The sequence below is a fragment of the Bemisia tabaci genome, chromosome 3 (assembly GCF_918797505.1).
Source record: "Bemisia tabaci chromosome 3, PGI_BMITA_v3".
Classification (NCBI taxonomy): Eukaryota; Metazoa; Arthropoda; class Insecta; order Hemiptera; family Aleyrodidae; genus Bemisia; species Bemisia tabaci.
Window position 1 is genome coordinate 45,127,649 of NC_092795.1, and position 21,061 is coordinate 45,148,709.

The 21,061-nt window shown below is 34.3% G+C and overlaps 1 protein-coding gene across 2 annotated transcripts; it reads left to right on the plus strand.

Annotated features, from left to right (window-relative positions):
- The first annotated feature begins 768 nt into the window (after positions 1 to 768).
- On the plus strand, positions 769 to 20,091 carry Ctl1 (choline transporter-like protein 1). Of its 2 annotated transcripts, none has more exons than XM_019041731.2 (15): positions 769 to 1,045; positions 2,153 to 2,265; positions 2,778 to 2,923; positions 3,533 to 3,667; positions 4,016 to 4,150; positions 4,463 to 4,629; positions 5,455 to 5,544; positions 6,400 to 6,551; positions 7,235 to 7,421; positions 7,890 to 8,021; positions 8,427 to 8,574; positions 9,113 to 9,259; positions 9,876 to 10,035; positions 11,639 to 11,860; positions 15,837 to 20,091. In XM_019041731.2, exons 2-15 carry the CDS (start codon positions 2,155 to 2,157, stop codon positions 15,975 to 15,977), a joined length of 2,073 nt encoding a protein of 690 aa, XP_018897276.1. In that variant the 5' UTR covers positions 769 to 1,045; positions 2,153 to 2,154; the 3' UTR covers positions 15,978 to 20,091. The 2 variants fall into 2 exon arrangements, with proteins under 2 accessions (XP_018897276.1, XP_018897275.1); XM_019041730.2 differs by having other exon boundaries at positions 770 to 1,045; positions 9,110 to 9,259.
- The last annotated feature ends 970 nt before the right edge of the window (positions 20,092 to 21,061 follow it).

Consider the following 21,061-nt stretch of genomic DNA (forward strand, 5'->3'; position numbering starts at 1 on the left):
AACCGTAGAGGAAAATCCATCACTCTCATTGCAACGTTGTAAATCTCCGCACTTGTTACATCTTTAAAAGTAAATTAACCGAAAGTATTTCTTGAAATGTTGAACTACAGAACCAGTGGTACTTATGTAGTTCAACATTCAAAGAAATGCTTTTGGTCAATTTACTTTTAAAGATGTAACAAGTGCGGAGATGTACAACGTTGCAATGAGGGTGATGGATTTTGCTCCTTCAGCACTCAATCATACTGTAATTCTAAAACAAAATATGAAGAAACATCGGACGTTTTCGCATGAGGCCGATTCAACCTACAACCGGTACCATTGCGTAATTCGTATCCTGGAAAAATTATAGTGCATGATCGTCAAAATCTGAGCTCAGATTCGAATTCTTCGTTGAAAACTACCGGGAAACCATGTATCAAACATCAGAATCGCATGACGGCAAGTATGTGTGCTAGCGCCGCAATTTTGACGTGGGTGGCCACTCTGCATGCCCGAAAAAGTGGGTCAGGAGTGCAAGAAACAGATAACGGGGGAATCCGATTCCGAAAACAAAACCAAATGCTCTTGGCGCCGGCGCTTCCGCAAATTCCACAAAGGTTTGGCGGTATCGCCTATCGCTCGCCAGACAGACTGGCGACAGGTGACGCGCGATGGGGATGGGTCTAATAAAGGGTGTGGGGAGGGGAGGGGAAAGAGCTCGGATTGTGGTTCACAATTACGCCGTCAGAGAGCGTTAATAGTCAGATACCCCTCTCATATCAGCATTTGGCGTGTAAAGTGAAAATCCTTGCATGGATGAAAATTACTTTCGTCCATGCCCCTTCGGATTGCTTTGTTTACAAACAATAATTACCATCGCCCGCCTGAAATTGATCAATTTCGTTCCCCGTCCATCATCAATATTTTTCTGCTTCAACATTAGTTCTTCGGAAAATTCACAAAATTAAAGTTGTGTGACACAATAATCCCTGTGAAACTTCTGCCTCCCGTACAAAGCCGGACGAGCATCGTTCATGAGAGGTTAATTTTCTCTCAAACATTGGTCAGTTTTAGTATCTCAGTATGATTTAATTTTATTCCTCATTTCTGATGTTTCTATTTTCTTTTATCTCCTGCTAGGTCTGTATGAAGCATTAGGAGCTCTTTCATGTGACATTTGACTTCATCTATTCATGTCTTTTTCCACAGCAAACCCTGGATCTTTGATTGCGGTGAAACCATTTTCGTAATTTAAAGATCCGGAAAGGAGTCATATTTTTTCACTGTAATCATTGCCATCTGCCAAATGGTCCGACGTGCAGAACTGTTTTGATGAACTTACACTCTGGACCGTAAGACTGCAAAAAATTCTGATTAATGGTGTTACATCTGGAGCATTATAATCAAACAGAAAATGGCAACATTAGTGTTGCGGAATGTACATCAACCATTACAAACCATCTTATGTAGTCTGCAAGTGCGATTGGTGGCCATACGCATTAAAATAAGTTTACCTACATGTGCTTCAGTGAGCTGACTATTGAAGTTGCCATGATGGTTAGGCGTTGATCCAATATGTTACTTAGATGAAGGAACATCATTAGCACGATGCATAAGATGATTGTCCTCATCGACTGAGATTTACAGTAGGTTGTAGGTAACTTTAGCTCATCTTTTCTACTGCTTCTAAATGCAACCATGATGACCTAACCAGCTAACTATGGCACTGAAGTGCAGCTCAGCACTGTTCAGTCAACTTCGTCTGCGTTTCCACCAGGAGTTGAACTAACATTTAATTTGTCGCCAAGCTCTCTCAAGGATCATGGGAAAGATTTAGGCTTAGTCGTATGCTGATCTTACCATTCTATTTGTGTCTAGTTTCACATGGGGTACTTAAAACTTTATGTTGTTAATTCATCTTGTTGGATGGGGAGCAATTCATCTCTTTGTCGGGAATCTTTTGTGTAACCCTATTGTCCATTTTATATCCTTTAATTTTCCAACTTCCACTTGGAAGTAATAATTTATAATAGTTGCAGTACCTAAAATTGGCTTCCACCCCTATAATTATCATTAGCACCTTTTTTACTTTCGTATCAGTTGCTCTAATTATTATAATTTAATTGTCTTTATGTACTAATGTGCTGTATCTTTATTCTCTCTCAATCAGTGATGGGTTGCTGTATCGCCGACTCTGATACTGACAGTGTTGATCACATCAAAGTAAGAGGCTGCACCGATCCACTATGGCTGATAATTTTCATTACATTTTGGCTTTTCATGGTATGTATGTTAGATCAATCCTCAACAGACATTTGTTTATGATCTGAAGTAAAATGTAAACGTTATGTGGCTCTGATAATCATCAAAGCATACTTTCTCTGTGATGTTGCTGACTTCCTGTCATACTTTATTTTCTCTTCTGAAAACTAGGTACTTCCTCAATGTAATTTTTTAAAAACTTCCTCGTTTTTTCTTTACTTTTAGACTGAGAATATTCTGTTTAAAATTCAAGCTTTATACTTGGCTTGTCTCTCTTTGAAAAAACGGAATGAGAGCGAAAATGTTGAAACATTGCAATAGAATCGCATGGTTTTTCACTTTGCTAATTGTTGTGCTATTAAATGTTTCACAATTAAAAAGAATTTTCAGAGCATTTTTTTGTAAAACCTTTTAACGAAAAGCCAGTATTCATGTACTATTGCCACCTTATGCATTTTGATGGCTCCGTAATAAATACCATACATTGTTTTTATATTCAACTGTCATGATTATCATCTTTCAATTTTTTTCAGATCTTCATAGCTGGGTTTGCTTTCGTGCTGGGAGACCCACTGCGATTAATTCATGGCTACGACAGTTTTGGTAATACCTGTGGTCAAAGAAACAACAATAAAATGGGCTCTCTTGAATTTTCTGGACTTGATATGTCAGATAAAAAGTAAGCACTAAGTTTTTTATGTATTCATTGACATCTGTGTTGGTCGTCAAAGGCAAAATTTGTGATAATTAGCTGTAAAATTTTGAAAATACCAATTTCTAATTTATTTGCATTTTCATATGAGAGGTGCTTGTGCAGGAAATGTTGCAAAAAGTTGAAACCTACTACCTCGCATTATTTTCCGAAAGGGAGAAGCTTAAAATTTTCCAAAATTCTGAGCCCCGTTTCACTTTCATTGTGTAAATTAATAAATTAGACGTTATAGTTATGTTTCAATTATAATGCTTTTTTTTTCTCTTGTATTGAAATGTATTTGAAACAAATCAGCAAGTTTAAGGTCTTTTTTACTGAATACTGAATGCATCCAAGTTATTTGATACTACTATTGAAGTCACTGTAAAAAAATGAAACTGTATTTCTTCATCCATTATAAATTTAATAGTTCTATGTATCACAGATTTTCTCCAACCTGGAGTTTTCCAGCACTCAGTTTGGATTTTGAAATTTTTCTGATAATATCAGTTTCATTAGTGTCATTATAATAATAGTACGTATTTTTGGAAGTCAAACATTTTTATCTTTTTATTTTTTTTTTACTTTTATTTGCAGGTATCTATTCTTTATGGATATGAGTCATATTAACATTACTCAACAAATCTGTGTGAAGAAATGTCCTGACAGAGACATCGTTGACTTGGAGGATGTACAAAGATTTTTCAATGAGACGGGATCTTCTCTTTGCAGGTCAGTATGTCTAAGTTGTTACATCAAATATGGTGAAGAATCTAATGAGAAACACTGGTTTCCTTGGAATTTTTTGCACGGGTGAAAATAGCTTATTAAGAAATTTATAACTTTTAACAGGACTTGAAAAAGTAGAATTGAAATGAATGTGCGTAAAATATAATAAATGAAGCCAAATAAATAACACTTTTATCTCTCAGCGGAATCTCATACTGCATTAGTGTGAGTTTGTTTTTTAAGTCCTTTATATACAGTAAATTATTTATTTTTGTTATGCATCGCAATATTTTTTTACTCCTTTAAAAATTGTTCTCATCATCTTTTACCCATTACTCTACTCTTTTTCAGCTACAACGTAGATCTTGTAAACATGAATTTCTCTCGATACTTTGATGTACTGGCCAATAAATCTAATCCTAACTTGACCATTGAAAGCTTAAGCACGCCTTTGGGACCATGCCCTCCTTTCCCCATCTATAAGAGGTAAAACAATTATTTTTAAAGGTATCTTAATTACAGATACACCCATATTATTTTTTCATAGGTTTACCGTCTCATCTGTCTCATTGTCAGACTGAAAAATATTTCAGAAACTCCAAAGCCATTTGCTTGCTTAAAAAGTATCTGATGCATGGAGAGTAGTCACTTTCAACACTACTTCAAAACTCAAATCAATACTGCCACATTGTTTGTGGGTATCTAGCTTTGGAGGATAATTTTCAAATCTAGAGTAATTATAGCCTCCCAACTCTAAAAAAAGAATTACTTTATAATTTTTATGTTTTTCTTTTTCAGCACTTCTATTTTGAATCGTTGCGTACCAGTAGTCATCAAAAAATTCACTGTTGGCCTGTTAAACAATTTTATCAAAGTGCTAAATCGTTGGGACCTGGTGGAAGAAATTTTAGGAGATGTCTACAATGCATGGCCTACAATATTGGGATTCACTGTATTTGCTTTGGGTGATTATTTTCTCTTTCAAATTTTGTTTTGTTTTGTTCGGTTAATAGGTCCTAATTTCTCCATTTTTTAGAGACCATTAAGCTTGGTGAATATGCAAATATGTAAAGTTACCCAAAATTATTGTCCCTGCTTTCAATATTTTGTCATGCTTGTGTTACATGCAAAAAAAAAGGAACAAGCAGTTGTCATAGACTCAAAGTGTATTGAGCTTCTATTGTCAAAATCAATGTGTATCATCAAAATATGGCAAATCCATGAAATATTCTTTCAAATAGAATTCTCTAATTTCACTTGTATAGAGGAACTTGAGGGAAGTCGGACAAGGCTTGATCGTGGCCCCATAGCGTTCTTCTTGCCTCCTTTCAGAATATGTGAGGGATTTTACGAAATGATCGAGTTACATTTCTGTCATCTTTGAGATTTGATTTCAACATATTTTCAATTATAAATTAAACAACGCCAAAGAAATAAAAGTCAGTAATTTCTCATTTGGTAGAATCTGATTTAAGGCAGAGTCAAACACGAACAATACAAACATTATCTTGCAAGTTTCATCTTGAGGTGGACTCAAGAGTCGATGAACAGGTTTTTGGGACTCCTTCCATTTATTGTTCTGTAAGAGTAAGAGGGATGTGTACAACTTAAGACATAACACTGGTCAAACAAAGCAGAAATCTAATGATTAGTTAACCCAATCAAGTCTGGAAACTGATGTTTATCAATGGAGGGTTTGGACCAACATCTTGAAACTAAATATGATTTTAAAATTGCTTTTTTTGCAATGAAGTTTTTTGTAATATTATTTATGTTCTTCTCTTTTATAGTTTTATCAATAATAACGGTCTCTCTACTGCATTTATTCACAAGTATTGCAACTTGGCTAATTCTTATGGCTGTTAGTGTGGGCTCTGTTGGTGAGTATTATTCTTCTCCCAATCCACTGGAACATCTCCCCTTACCCTCTCCCCTCGCACTACCACTTTTCTGCCCTGAAGTCTTGAGTGATCAAATGAAATCCCTATTGTCAAAAATTAAATTTTTGTTTCTGAGAATTTGTATTTTTATGAGCTAACTTTACCCTCCTAAATTCTATTAGAAGTGTAATTTTGATATTTTACTGCAAGTTTTTCAGATTTTGAAGAAGCCATTAGGCAGCCTTCCGTCTTGAAGCAATATTTTTTTTTTTACTTTTTGTACACTTGATGTTCATTTTTACACAGGAATATCTACATAGATACATATCGGTAGGAGGCTATTAAGGATAATTGTCTCCCTTCTATCAAGTGTCCTGACTGTAAAAAGTTGTCATTTGATAGTGAATGGGTAAGACATGAAAATTATAGATTTATACTGCAAAATTTAAATGCATTAATCCCTCTACCAAGCAGACAAGTGGAGAAATTACATTGCAAATGTGTCAAGAGCAAGCAAGACTTGGAAAGCCTTGGATTATGTTGTCCTGCTGGCCTTTTCTTCTTCTTTTTCTTCTTCTTCAAAATCAGAAACATACAACCTGCAGAAACTTATTTCAGAAATGGCCCTTTGATAAATCTTAGGTACTTTATTAGTTCCTCTTACTGGAAAGAATATAGATGAGAAATTAAGATTACGACTTACTTTTGTTTCTTTAATACTTGAATCAATCTGATAAAGCTTTGAAATCTTTCGACTTAGATGAAAAAAATTCAGTTTTTTTTTTGATTAGTTTGTAGATTTCACTAATCTGTAATGGTAAACAAATCAATTGACGTATTTGATAATTTTTGCAGGTGCAACTATGTATTTATGGTACACATATTTTGAAATAAAATGGAAACTGGATCATGAGTCTGAGGTACAGCCTGAACGTATGTTTCTAAATAGATCACTGCACAATGAACAAGCAATATGTCTGTACGCAATTGTTGCAACAATCATAACGGTAAGTTAGCCTATCATTCATACCTGTCCATAAAAGGTTAATCTTAATTCTTGACTCAATACTTTCGGAAGACTGTACTCTTAATTTAAGCATGTCCAATCATAACCAGAAATCTCTGATAGGACATCATTAAGATGTTTCGTAGTTATTTATTATTCTTGGCTGGCAATGAAAATCTTCAATGTTTAGAAGGTTAGGAGGGTTAATTGACAGAAATTCAACTGGAATCAAACTTTGCCAAATTTATTTTAATGTTTATTTTTAACAGAAAAGTAATTATCATTCTAAACTGAAATTTCGTGATTATATTCTTTAGAAGTCAGAGAAAATGCACAGGAAGTTTCAAGGCAATTTTTTGTTTGGTTCTTAGGTAACAAAATAAAACTTAAGAGAATATTAGGCAATGTAAAATTCACGAAGGTGGATTCTGCTTAAATCCGTCCAATTAATTATCTGCGATTGCCAAGAATCTTGTCCGTGTAAAAGCAAGATGACGGAATTCATTATTTTTACAGGAGGAAAGAGACAGTGCTGAACACTTAACATGACATTACGCCAAACATTCCTCATTTGGATCTGAATCATAAATATCTTGGGTAGTTCCATTTGCATCGTTTATCTAGCTGGGTACAGTATGTGTCCCATTTTATGTTGGCTGATCATCTTTGTTTAAATATTTGTAGGCTATCCTGTTGCTGCTCGTTTTGGTGATGTGTAAGAGAGTTTCTACCCTGGCGATTCTGTTCAAGGATGCTGCATCATGTTTGTCAGAACTTCCGTTTCTATTCCTTCAACCTCTTATATCTTTTGTGATCCTTATGGTTTTCTACACATTCTGGATAGCTGTAATCGTAAGCCTTGCGACTGCAAGTGAGTAATCCTCAAAAATTGTATAGTCATTTTTCTTCTATGTATATTTCTTGCCATTAATTTCATTTCTTTGCATTTTACAGTGTTTCAATTATCATTCCGTAGATCATCATCGAATTAAACCAACCCTATTTTTCATCACAGGCTCAATAAATCATGGTCTAATAACCAGACTTACATTTGAATTAATATCTTGTTGTTCTTCAAGACTTCGTACTAATCTTGTTTTTTTCCATACAATGAAGCACTGAGCGCTTTTGGGTAATGATGAAAATGAGTGTCAAATTCTAATCTATATGTTTTAATTTAAAGAAAGAACAGGCTCAAGGCAATTTTAAAAGAACTCTCATTGTTTTAAATTCTCTTTGCTCTCCAGTTGTAATTTTAGGTTTTAAGTAAAGGTAATTTCTTTTTCAATTCCTTGAAAACATTATTAACTCAATGAATTTTTATTCCTTTCAATTCCAGATTATCCAGGAACAAAACAGTTGAAACCTTTCACCAGCCTTGGCGCTCTTGCCTCCACAAGTCCAAGCGCTCCGTTTAACTCAACATTTAATATGGGTACACCAAAACCACTCAGTGTGTCTGATTTGAAAAGTAAGTTTTGTTTGTCCTTGGAGATTGCTTGATTGAACTGCTGATACTTACAGTAATACCTTATCATTGTCTTTGCATGTTTTTATTCCTTGTTGTAAAGGTCATAAAATGGGAGATCTATATGCTTTCACTATTTCATCCACAAATAAAGTACCAAGGGACGAGGTGATGAGTGACTTTCATCAAAATGTGTATGAAATCTCCTAAGTTGTTCTGTCATAGCGTGTTTTGCTCCTTCATTCCATATCGTGGTAAACATTAAATGTTATCCTAAAATCATCAATTTTAATGAAAAAACATAAGGCTGATTGAGGGTACACACAAAAGTTATGATGTCTTAGGAGAATCAATAAGTCATTTCCAATTCTTATCACTTATCCAAAAAATGTTTTATTTTTTCCTCAGAATTCACTTTTGTCGAGTATGTGGATCCAACCTGGGTTCGTTACATGTGGTGGGTATATGTAATTGGCCTCATCTGGACCTCTGAATTCGTACTAGCTTGTCAGCAAATGATTATTGCAGGAGCGGTTGCAAAATGGTATTTTGAAGTGTAAGTTTGATAGTTTGATTATTCTGTAGTCTTTTGAACTTAAAATGCTTCAATAATTATACCTTTTAAATCCAAACCAAATCAAATATTGACCTTTATGTTCGGTAATATTTTTTTAAGTCTGATTGGTATCTCTCTTCAAAAATTTCCAAACCGTTACCTATTTTTCATCTTATAAAAATATTTGTCTCTGTAGCTCATCAAATTTTTATAACCAAGATTGCATTGACGAACCGTTGATCTCTATTACGCCTGGTTTGATGTGGCAGTTCTCAAGAATGAGATACTTAAGTAACCAAGCTCCTCTCATGCAAATATTTTCAATGAGAAAGATAAATTTTACTTAATTTGATCTTCTTTTTCTATGCAGTGTTCAATCATTTTATGTGTTGTCTGTATGTATGACAGGAACATAGTGAATTGAAGAGGTCATGAAAATCAACGAATTTAATTATTAATGGTTTCATGACTTCATTTAAGAGTCCTCTTGAACAATTTGAATTCCATAATATTTACTTGTTTGCTCTTTTTTTAGCAGGCGTAACAAGGAGGAAAATAATAATTCAATCCTCATGTCATCAGTCAGAACTCTGTTGAAGTATCATCTAGGCTCAATGGCTTTGGGATCCCTCCTCATCACAATTTTTAAGATTCCACGACTGATCATTACTTACTTTCATAACAGGTACTACTTTTATACAAATTATTTTTGATTTAGATACCGAAATTATTCCGATTATTTTATTTTTCTCTCTAAAATTTTATGAACAACCTGTGTTAAATTTCTCCAAATTTTACCGTCCCTCTATGCGTCATTAACTTAACAAGTTTCTCATTCTTAGTTCTCTTCAAGTTTTGCACAGTTATTGAGATCCTTAGTTGAAAAATGTTTTGATATCAAGACCATAAAAACTTTTGGTTTTTGATAAAAAAACCCGACCGGTCTTTATAAATGAACAGAATTGGGTTTTGGAAAAAGTAAAATAGGTTGAGCTTTCCTCGGCTTAAGGGGCCAGATCACTGCGGCTACAATCGATAAGTGGATATCTACAAATTTTATGCCTGATTTTACTGGCTCAGTTGGAGTTTAAAGGACTGTGGTAAGGCCCTGTAACAATTGACCCATAGCTATTGAAAAGGAATTTTTTCTTCTTCCCCCCCCCCTTAATAAGCCAATATTCTACTAAAGTCTTTATTCTTTTATTTGAACATTTGACAAAACTTTAAAACAAAGTTCAAACAATTACATGGTTTTGAATGAAAAGTTTTAATTTCAACGTGTATTTGGTGCTTTTTGTTAGATTCAAGAATCAAGAAGAAGAGTCTGTGGTCGCTAAATGTGGGCTAAAGTCTTGTTACTGTTGTTTTTTGTGTCTCGAAAACTTCATTCGTTACATGAATCACAATGCATACACCATAATCGCAATTCGAGGGATTCCTTTTTGTCCTGCTGCCAGTAGGGTAAGTACCAAATTGCAGCATTAAGAGAATAGAGTTTAATAGATATGCAGCAGGTTGTATCATAGAAGAAAAGGAGCAGGTATTAGCTTAGAATTCAAATAGACGTAAATTTCTCTCTGTCAAAAATTTAAAATTGAAAAAATATTTTGAACGTGAAAATAGCCGTTAAACTTTATCCTCATTGTTGAGTATCATGTAGGTACAAAATTTCAAGCCCCTTTTTCTGAATTTAAACTCAATGTGACTTGATGTTATTCTGTCAAATGTTGTGCCAAAGGATCCTGCTGTAGTTTGATTTTCACGAAAAACAAATCATAATATACGAAAGAAACATTTCGTCGTGTAAGTCGGCAATCACATAACCCTGTTTGCGACGTCGCAGACATCTTGCCATACTTTATTTTTTAAATGGAAAACTACTCAACAGCAATTCTTTAAAATTGCCATGATTTTTCTTCTCTGTGCAAAGGAAACTCTGCAAAAAATTCAAGGAATGATGTCACTTTGCTCTCCTTTAATAAAATAACATGGAGGCGGAGATTTTTAGACACCACAAACGAGATATATGATTGCGAACTTACGCTGTTGATTTTCCCCTGGTGACATGAAGTTTTGGATTCAGATATGAAAGGAGTGGAATATATATTTTACATATTGAAAATAATTGTATTTCGGTAACATCAAACATTGTCAGCCAGTTAAAATAGAAGTGTCAATGTCATTTGAGCTTGCATTCAAGATTTTTTTGGAGAGGAGAGGATGTACAAAGTGTAAAGCAGATTCACAATAAACTTGAACCATTCACTTGTAATGGGTCTGTTGCAAACTTTTGCTAGAGCAAAAATAAGAGTTGTTTCTTATAGATAATGCCTCAAAAATTACGATGAGCGCATCGGCAAAGTCTGAAATGCACTCATAACTTCACAGTCTGCGTAAGAAATTTGCGGTTTTTTGAGCTTCCCGCTTCAAAAACGATACTACGGCACAGGTGAACATTTTGTAAGAGGAGTCGTTCCATCGTCGGCAATACTCATCATGGCCGACGCCAGTCCGCCAAAACACGTGTGATGGGACGAGATAACACCTGAACTGAATTAGACCAGATAACAATCGGCGTGTTAACGTTCATATTTTCCAGGCCCGAATTGATTGACCTTGAACTCTCCTCGAATTACGCGCGGAACTGCGCGCAAGCGTCGGCCATGATGAATATCGCCGACGATGGAGCGACTCCTCTAACAAAATGTTCACCTGTGCCGTAGTATCGTTTTTGAAGCGGGAAGCTTAAAAAAACGCAAATTTCTTACGCAGATTGTGAAGTTATGAGTGCATTTCAGACTTTGCCGATGCGCTCATCGTAATTTTTGAGGCATTATCTATAAGAAACAACTCTTATTTTTGCTCTAGCAAAAGTTTGCAACAGGCCCATTTTCGTATTAAAATTAGGTGTGGCTGCATTCAATCTGCTCCCTTGTAATGAACTTAAATGAAATTCATGGAACCAGTTCATACACTTCTTTTTCAGGAGGAATCTATTGTGCGGTCGAAAAAATAAACCAACTTCATGAAGGATCTAAATTAATCTAAGTGCTCTCTATTTCAGGCATGGAATGTTCTGGTCTCCAATGCGCTACAGTTAGCAGTCATTAATAGTGTTGGAGACTTCATTTTGTTCCTTGGAAAATGTTTTGTCACAGCTGTAACAGGAGCTGTAGGACTTTTGGTCTTGAAACAAGATGAAACTCTTCATTTTTATGCTGCACCAATGCTTGTGATCTCAATATTTGCTTTCTTTATCGCACATGCAGTCATTTCATTGTATGAGGTAAGTCCTAAATTCTCAAAATCTATTTTCGCCAATTTCTATCTTTTGTATTACTGTAAATATATATTCAAGCTGCTAAATCAACACTTCGAGGCGTTGGATGACTCTCATTGAAGCCTACCCTCTACCATATTATCAGGCAAAAATAAGTTTGCATTTTTGACCTTGAAATTACTTGAACTCAACTTGGTATAGTGAATAAAAACTAGAACTTGACTCATAGTCCAGGCGCCTGGTAGCTAAAAATGAGGCTACCTGGAATTTTGGGTACACAGCGATTTTTTTGGCTTACTTTATGTTTTTTGGGTCGCTGAATCCGAATCTGAAGTTTCCGCATGCGTATCTGGTGAGCATTTTCCGCTATTTTGAAAAAATGGCCTAAAAAGGCCTATTTTTGCGGTTTTTTTGATATAGCGGCTACGGATGAGGAAAAGTCCCGGATTTAGCTAATGTTTTGAATAGCTGACATAATTTGGAAGAAAATGGTGTATACATATGTTAGGTTTGCTTAAAAATTGAGGAAAATACAGCATCGTGAACATCGCGCCTATTCATGTTTTCGCGGCTCACCCCTCAGCGCGGTCCGGCTCGCCGCGGTCCGCCAAGTTCTGAGGCGTTACACGCTTTAAACGGTTTTCGTTTCAATAGTTTTTCATTTCTAACACTCGTAAAACATATTATTGCTTTTTTCTTTATCAATGTACCCCATTATACCTTTTATTTGTTCCCAATATGTATCTATAGGTTACCATAAATAAAAACTGAGTTGTCCTTTATTTGTAAATTTGTTCTGAATGTAGTTCTCTGTTGTTCATTGAAGAAAGGTTGTTAAGAAAATGTTTCTGTAGTTACAGAAAAATGTACTTCATTTAAAGGAAAACATTTACGTATTGAAATTGTCTTTCGTGTCAAAGAAATTTTCTTTAATTCAAATCATTTTCTTACTCTAAAAAGAACATCACTTTATTATCGATAAGACATTAATTTTCTTTACCTAAATTGAAAAATTTTTTTAACGGAAGAAGATTGTCGTCAAGTAAAAATAATTCGCTTTAGATCAAATAATTTTTCAAACTAAGACAACTTTTTCAGCAATTTTTTTCAGTGTTCGCTCAGAAAGATAAAGAAAGCAATAGCAGTTACGGAAAAGGGCAATATTTTCTTTCAAAATTTGTGTAATTTTACACATACGAGGTGCATACACGAGGTGCAAAGATGAGGGATATACACGAGTATACCTTTTTACGTACATACATTAATAATAGATCACAATACAATTATCTCACACTCACACTCATGTTGGTCCAAATAAGAAAAGATTTCTTCCATTGCTGCTGTCACTTTATTGATGCATTGTTCCGGGGTGGATTTGTCATCTTCACTTGCACTTTTTTTTCTCTCTTTTAGAGAGTGAATCTTTATTTTAAATAAACACGCCCGATGATATTTTGCTTTTTTCGCCGCTAAATTCTCGATCGAATCTAATCTTTCTCGAATGCAAATACTTTCTGAATCAGTTCTCCCTTTGATTATATCCAAAATGCGATTACCAAATTTCGGATGGGTGACATTACTAACGGCGATTTGAACGCGTATACTTTTTCGATTGAGATTTTTTTTGCCTCCTTTTGCTTTAATTTCAATTGCATCGCCACAAAGAAAACATCGCTTTGTGAATGGAAAATACACTTTCTTGGGCAAAATCACGGATTGAGACGGTGAATTTTGGCGATTCCACGCTGAAATGTGGCTCTCACTCGTGTAATTTTTACTGCATACCTTATGCACAGTTATTTTATTTCTTTTACGCCCTATCAACTCTACTTTCCCGTCTTGCCGTTTTTCACTAGCTTTGCGAAAAGCACTCACTCCTTTTCTTTTAACGTCTATTGTTTGTTGATTTGCCAACGGTTGGCCACATATAAAACACGAAATTTCAACGTCCATCGCAAAAGTTTAGAAGTACGTGCGTAAATAAATAACACGCTGGTGGAGTCGCGACACGCGTGTTTGGCAGTCATCTGCCCACTGAAGATGCATATTTTGCTGCAGAATTAGTGAAGTCCAGACAGAGTGCAATAAAAATGCCAAGGAGATAAGAAAATGCTAGGCAGTGCATAATCCTGGAGCCCAGTTGAAACCCGAAGACCGCATCCTAGCCAGGATTGTAGCCCCAGAATACGGGAAAGATAACACCTCGAAAAAAATAAACCATTGAGATAGTGAGTCACTCACGCGGAATCTCGCGAGACATCACAAATACGTTGAGGACGGGGATATTTATCCCGTTTTAGTAAATATTAGTTTATTACTTTTTTGACTTTTGGATCCGTTTGTTCTCTCTTAAGGGTAATACAATCATCTGAGATGAAAAAAATAGCAATTAATCCAATCTTACTGTATTAAGACATTTTTTCAGGGAGGGATAGCGAAAACGGAAGGGATGATGGAACACATTTCAGGTATAATAAAGCATTAAAATGATTTATTAAATGTTAGAAATGAAAAACTGTTGAAACGAAAACCGTTTAAAGCGTGTAACGCCTCAGAACTTGGCGGACCGCGCGAGCGGACCGCGCTGAGGGGTGCGCCGCGAAAACGTGAATAGGCGCGATGTTCACGATGCTGTATCTTCCTCAATTTTTAAGCAAACCTAACATATGTATACACTATTTCTTCCAAATTATGTCAGCTATTCAAAACATTAGCTAAATCCGGGACTTTTCCTCATCCGTAGCCGCTATATCAAAAAAAACCGCAAAAAAAGGCCTTTTTAGGCCATTTTTTCAAAATAGCGGAAAATGCTCACCAGATACGCGTGCGGAAACTTCAGATTCGGATTCAGCGACCCAAAAAACATAAAGTAGGCCAAAAAAATCGCTGTGTACCCAAAATTCCAGGTAGACTTACCAGGCGCCTGGACTATCAAATATTAAAAAAAACAGGCTTGCTTAGCGTCAATCCTAACCCCATTAGTGTTATTTTCTCACTAATTTACATGTCGAATCATCTTCCTCTCTCTGCTCCACAACCACTATTTTCCAGTGGGATGCCTCTTCCTTTCCTCTGATATGTATTCAAGGTAGATCCTAAATAAGCTCAAGGAAAAAAACTATTGCTGAAGATGACCCTCCTGTATAGACAAACACATTAACTTTTAATGAAATTTGGCAAGTACCTTTGGAAGCGTCGAAATGCTCTGCAATTGTATTTTCCATTTCAGTTTTCATTTTCCCATTCAAATTCAGATTAGTCATTAGCAATTGCTGGACCTGTTCATTTGTTATCTTTTTAGCTTGTCTCCTGGCTTATCCTTTAGCAATCTGCTACTCTTCAAATGATTAGATTTGCAACTGATGGTCTCATAGATTGCAGCCAGCCAAACGCGTAGGCTGCTGTTTTATGATAAGTGACATCAGCAAGTCTGTAAGAGCAAGAACTGCCTGATTTTTGAGGTCCTTTGCTTTAAAATCTCATGTGGCCGACTTTAGTGCTTAGCAAAAGTTCAGTTTGCGACTTCAAACTCTTAGAAACCCTGCGACGTTGTTTTTCAATGTAAAGTTTTTCCTCCTCAATTCGATCTTTTTGTTTATCTATCGTTCTTTCACCAAAAAAGCTATTTTCTAGCTCCTTACAGTGCCACCAAGAGGTAATCGCACCCTCTAATGTGACACACATGTAAGTGTAAACATTTTTTTTAAAATTTCCCTTATCAGCCACCCTCTAAAACTATTTCCACTCAAGGCTACGCAATGTTCCACCAATGGCACTCTGGTACCGGACTTCTGAAGGTCTACAAACACCATATGTAACTTTTAACATAACATCATTATCTTTTCAGTTACTAGAATGGTGATAAATATTGGTCCTGATTATTGATCTTCCTACTCTAAAAGCGGTCTGCTCCTCTACTTCCTACTCTTTCCATTTGTTTTTGATCTTCAAAAATTAGTAATTGTTTTTATTTATTTTTCAGATTGTCATTGACACTCTGTTCCTATGCATGTGTGAGGATAAAAACATGAATGGAGAGGAAGGCGCTTGGAAAAATACTGGAGTCGCAGCTTTGGTTGCTAAGGACCAGGTACCATCTGAGTTAGCGCCAATAAATACGTAGCCTTAGTCCTATTGGGAAACTAACTATTTTTCAAAAGAATTTAATAGGTCTAATTTTTTGTTTCCGTTGAATGTTTTTAATTTTTTATTTTTAGTTTCTAGTTGATTCTTGAAGCATCCAAGATGTTACATCACATTTTTCTACTTTTACTCGTTTGATTGCTTAAATGTGTGATTGAAAATCCAACTACAGGGCAGCTTTTATTTGTGAACACAGCAGTTAAGATGAATTTGTATTCAATTGAAAATGGGTTTTTAAAGTTTTGTAGGATTAAATTTTTACTGCTGTGTCCAAAACTTAAATTTTTAAGACTTTTAGGCCGAAAAGAGCCATGTTTTTACAAGATGCAACAAATTTTCATCTGCTCCTGAAGAAATTTTTATTTTGTTTTGCGGAGAGCAGTTAGGTATTATTTAATCAGTTCAGTTCATAAATTGGTCCCTGAAACTGTATACTGTTCAATAGACTTAAAAGTTTCTGATATTCTCAGCAATTAAAAAATGCATTCGAATTTCGGTCAGTATTAACCCCTATATGAACCCTCTATCCTTTTCCATGGTTTAGTATCATGAAATTTTATCATGGTACTGTGTACTTCTCTTATCACGTCACTAGTCCAGCATTGCCACAAAAATTGTTTTAAAATAGGGTATACCACAAGTACCGAGGTTTCTATCATTTCAGTAAATGAAAACTCACGTGACAGGTTTACCAAACATTTTTTTTTCTAAAAAACTAGTTTTGAAATTGTTTTAAAAAGAGAAAAATTTTAATCTTATCCTTGACTCCTCCTTGTTTAGAAAGCTAATGGTTTTTGAAATTAAATCTTTTCCTATTTTATACTATTATCGAAATTTCAAAAACCAAGTAAAATCATACAAGTTACAGTCTGAAGAACAAAATACCCCTGTACTTAAACTTTCAATAGAAGAATGTATCTTGTTTTGTCATATGTTCAGACATGTGCTGTTTAAAACAAAATTTAATATTTAATATATTTCCTTATTTCCCCCTCCCCCATTTTTCCCATTTATATGCATTTGTAGATATTTTCTGCAATGATAGACCGGTGACTTACTATTTTGAAGTTGAGGGACTTGTCTTAAACTAAATGGAAACTGTTAGAGAACAGAGGATAATTTATGTATCCCTATGGCTCAAAGGTTCCAAGCAGTTAAGAGTTATGTTTCCTATCACAATTTTTTTTAATAAAGTAGCGAGATACATTCTCTTTTTCCAGGATATGCAAGTGATCAACAAACCGCACTCAGGTATATTTTTGAGTACATTAATGCTTTATCCTGTCTCTCATATCGTGGATAATTTTCATTTTGGTTTCTTTTTCTATTCAGGGAAAGGGGCATATTATTTACATTATTTTCTTGCGAGATAAAATATTTGTAGGTGTAATGTTGTATTTTCAATAATGCCCTGGAGTATATCCAATTTCATTTTAAATACCTTGAAAAATTGACCACTTATTTTATTTTTTGTCATTTTAAAAACCTTATTTGTTCACTATCATAGAAGGCTTTAGTCTAAAAACTATTTATCAGTTAATTTCAGGATACTTAAAATTTATTTTCTTCGATTTTGATACCTTGAAGGCTTGTCAATATTGCCGCGGCAATGCTCCACAATATATAAAATGATGGAATATGTACACCATCCTCATCAAAGTGTGAACATTTCATGTAATTGTAATGTGGAAAATCCCAGCAATCTATGAAATACTTTCGCATCATTCAGTAACTTACTCCTTTTTCTATCTTTATAGGATAGAAATCATTTCCATGTTCTCATATTTCATGTCTTTTATCCTCTTTTCCCCCCCTCATTGTAGCCCACTCTTTACTGATCTCAGTTGAAGGAACACCCTAGTAAAAGCGGCTTATCATGACATCACTCTCATTCCACACTCTTTGTTCCATGAAGCTGTGTTACATTACGTTGTTACCCAGACAAAGGAGGGTAACTCTATTCCAAGGCTCCAAAATTAAATCACACAATTCAATTTTGTACCAGAGTGAGACTGCACAGTTTTTGTTCAAAATTTTGCTAATTTTTGCGTATAATTGGAAGAGAAATCTGCTAAATTTTCCATAGGATATGCCCAACTCTCTGCAGATAAAAATACAATTTGCTGGTGAGAATGCTGCAATGTTGAAGTGGAATTACGTTCTTTTGTCTGGGGAACAAAGATTAATGTGATGTCTACCAAGCACCCTAACTTCACACTAGTTACACTAATGTCAGTGTGACATCAAACTGATTTGTTTCATGAGGCAGTGTGCTGTCAGATTGATGGACTAGTCATGACTCCCTTTTACTAGGACATTGATCCAAGTTATGCAGTATTTTTCTTATGTCAAGTTAATACAATTTTCTTAGATGTATTGCATTGAGCTATGTATTTTATATAGTTTTCATGTTTACTACCTTTGTATTGAATGAATTTATTTATTTTAATGTCATTCCATGAGGTTCTCTGAAACGAAGATAAAACTCAAATTTCTAAATGTTACTACTGCTGATTGCACCAGAAATTCCAAGAAAGTCAGATCAGTTAAAATTTACATTCCTTTAGTTTTTCTAGGAATGAGTATGTGCCTACATCTGTTCTGAATTACCTACTGTCTATAATTTTTGTGCTCGAGAAACATTGTTTCATCTGCTAAGATTTCCTCGATTTTATACGTTTTGACATGTCTTGAGTACATATTAAGTCATAATTTAACATGTCTCTTATAAATGGAATCATAGTCAAATGGAATCTTCTACTTCATGTATAAATTGATATTCAAGCATAAAATTCTCATTCCTGACCGGACCTTAGTGTGTTTAAGTAGTTTTCTTTTAAAATAGCTGAAGGTTAAGTTGTCTTTATATGTACTTGTTTTGCAACAGTATTTTATTGACATCACTTAAATTGTAAAAAATGAGGAATCTTTGCAATCATACAAAACATATTGATTTTGAATCAAGTTTCCTTTTACCAAATTTTTCGCAAAACAAGAAGGGAAAAAAAAAATCATTAATCAACAATTAAAACTACTAATACGTTTCATGGGAGCAATGATATTTAGCCTTTTGCGGTCTCTTGAGACAGGAGCAAAATTTGTATTGTTACAATATAATTATTTTTCCTTGAAAATTAGGCATTGGAGAAAGCTTTTTTTGGTTAACTGTTTTCCTTTCCTCCTGTTCTTTATAATTAAATGATTAAATCTCTTACCTCTGAAAATAGCACTCAAGTACAAAAGCAATGCATTTAAAGTTTATATGTGCAGCAGTATTGCCAGTTGTAGGTTTGAATTGATGAGCTTTTAATCCTTTATTAGTGCTTTCTGGGGAAAAAGCATGATTTTGTTCCTCAAATAATACTTAGGGGAAAAGTGCTTTTTATTTTAATCCAGTGCCTCAGATTATAAATCGCAAAAATTGTGTTTTGTATAATTATTATATTTTTGTATCCATTTTTCCTGTACTTATATCTGATGAATTAATTGAGTAAGAAGCAGAAAAATATAGAAAGCCTGTTCTCTTTTTTGAATGAGTATGTGCACAATGTATAAGAAAGAATGATAAAAGTTATCATCTGAAGCAACTGCTCACAAATTAGTGATTATTTTATTTTATTTTTTACAGAATTGCATGCCTCTACAGTTTTCATCAGTTTACCAAACTGAGTGACAGTTGAATTTCTCTTATTTTTCGTTTTGAGTTTCCCTCACAATTTTTTCAATTATTAAATCTTTAGTATGCTTTTATACCTACTTCTATTCTGTTTTCTTTGTGTGCTCACATTTAAAAGTAGTTTTCACTGTGCATTGTGTTTATTTTCAGTGTTCTCACAAATTAAAGTTGTTTCAATTTTCAAGCATGACCTGAAATATCTCTAATTTTTTTCCCCTTTACTCAATTAGGTGCTTTTCAGACCTGAGTGGATTGTATGGGGTCTTAATTACCATCCGCTGAAAGACAAAAATTTCTTCACACTTACATAAATTGAGTCAGTGTGCACATTATATACTTAATTGCTGTTGTTTGTTTGTTTTGTACAATAAGTAATTAAAATTAGATGTGTTAGAAAGATTAAATATTATTAAATAAATTTGCAGTCATTATTTTGTTGCCATGTTTAGAGCAATTATTTTTTATACTTGAAGTGAACTTATAAATTCTTTCTTATAAGTAGAGGTGAAGTGAGAATTCTAAATTAGTATGGGCGAAAGAAGAATTGTTGTGCCATACCTTAACCTTATTTAATAATCTGTAAATGTTCTCAAATTCAGAAATTTGGCAACTTATGACAGTTATAGCTTTTCAAGATTAGTTACAAGCTTTTTGTTTTCAATGAAAAAGCATTCAGCTGGTTCTAGTTCAGCAAAAAGGATAAAAATAAGGTGTCATAATATATTTTTATTATTTTATTTTTTATACAGAAAATCAAATAATTCATTTTTGAAAATTCTTTACAAATCATAGGGTGAAGTACAATCGCATGTAGCTATATCATCATTCTAGGTTGGTATAGAAAATCAACATACGAACGAATCATGGTAAAGTTTGATGGCAGTTTGCTGTTTTGATGGAATTGAACCCGGTTTATCTTTTCGTAGGCAATTTTTTTGGAGAACATTGCTGACCATTCCTAATTATTGACCTTATCAGATCTCTCATAACATCTTACTAATTTATTATTATTTGTATTTTTTTAAAGAACTTTCTTATTATATTCCACTTGCCTTAACATTTTTATATTAAAAAAATCTCAATTTTCCATAGAATCAGTTGACTACAATGGGTCTTGGCTAGCAAAGAAAAATTAAATCAAAGCACTGTGTTACATGTTATTTTGATTTCATGAAGACAATGATGCATTCAATAACACCTTTGGGAATAACTTCCTCACTAATAGAGAACTGATTCTACTAGAAATTAACCAAACAGAAGGCTGATGATATAATTCAATAGCATTTAACTAGTGTCTATCTTAAACAACTTCATTTGGTGAAGAAGTCACTGTTCAATAATTTTTTGCATGGATCATTATTATATCAGGTAACTAGTAGGTATAGCAT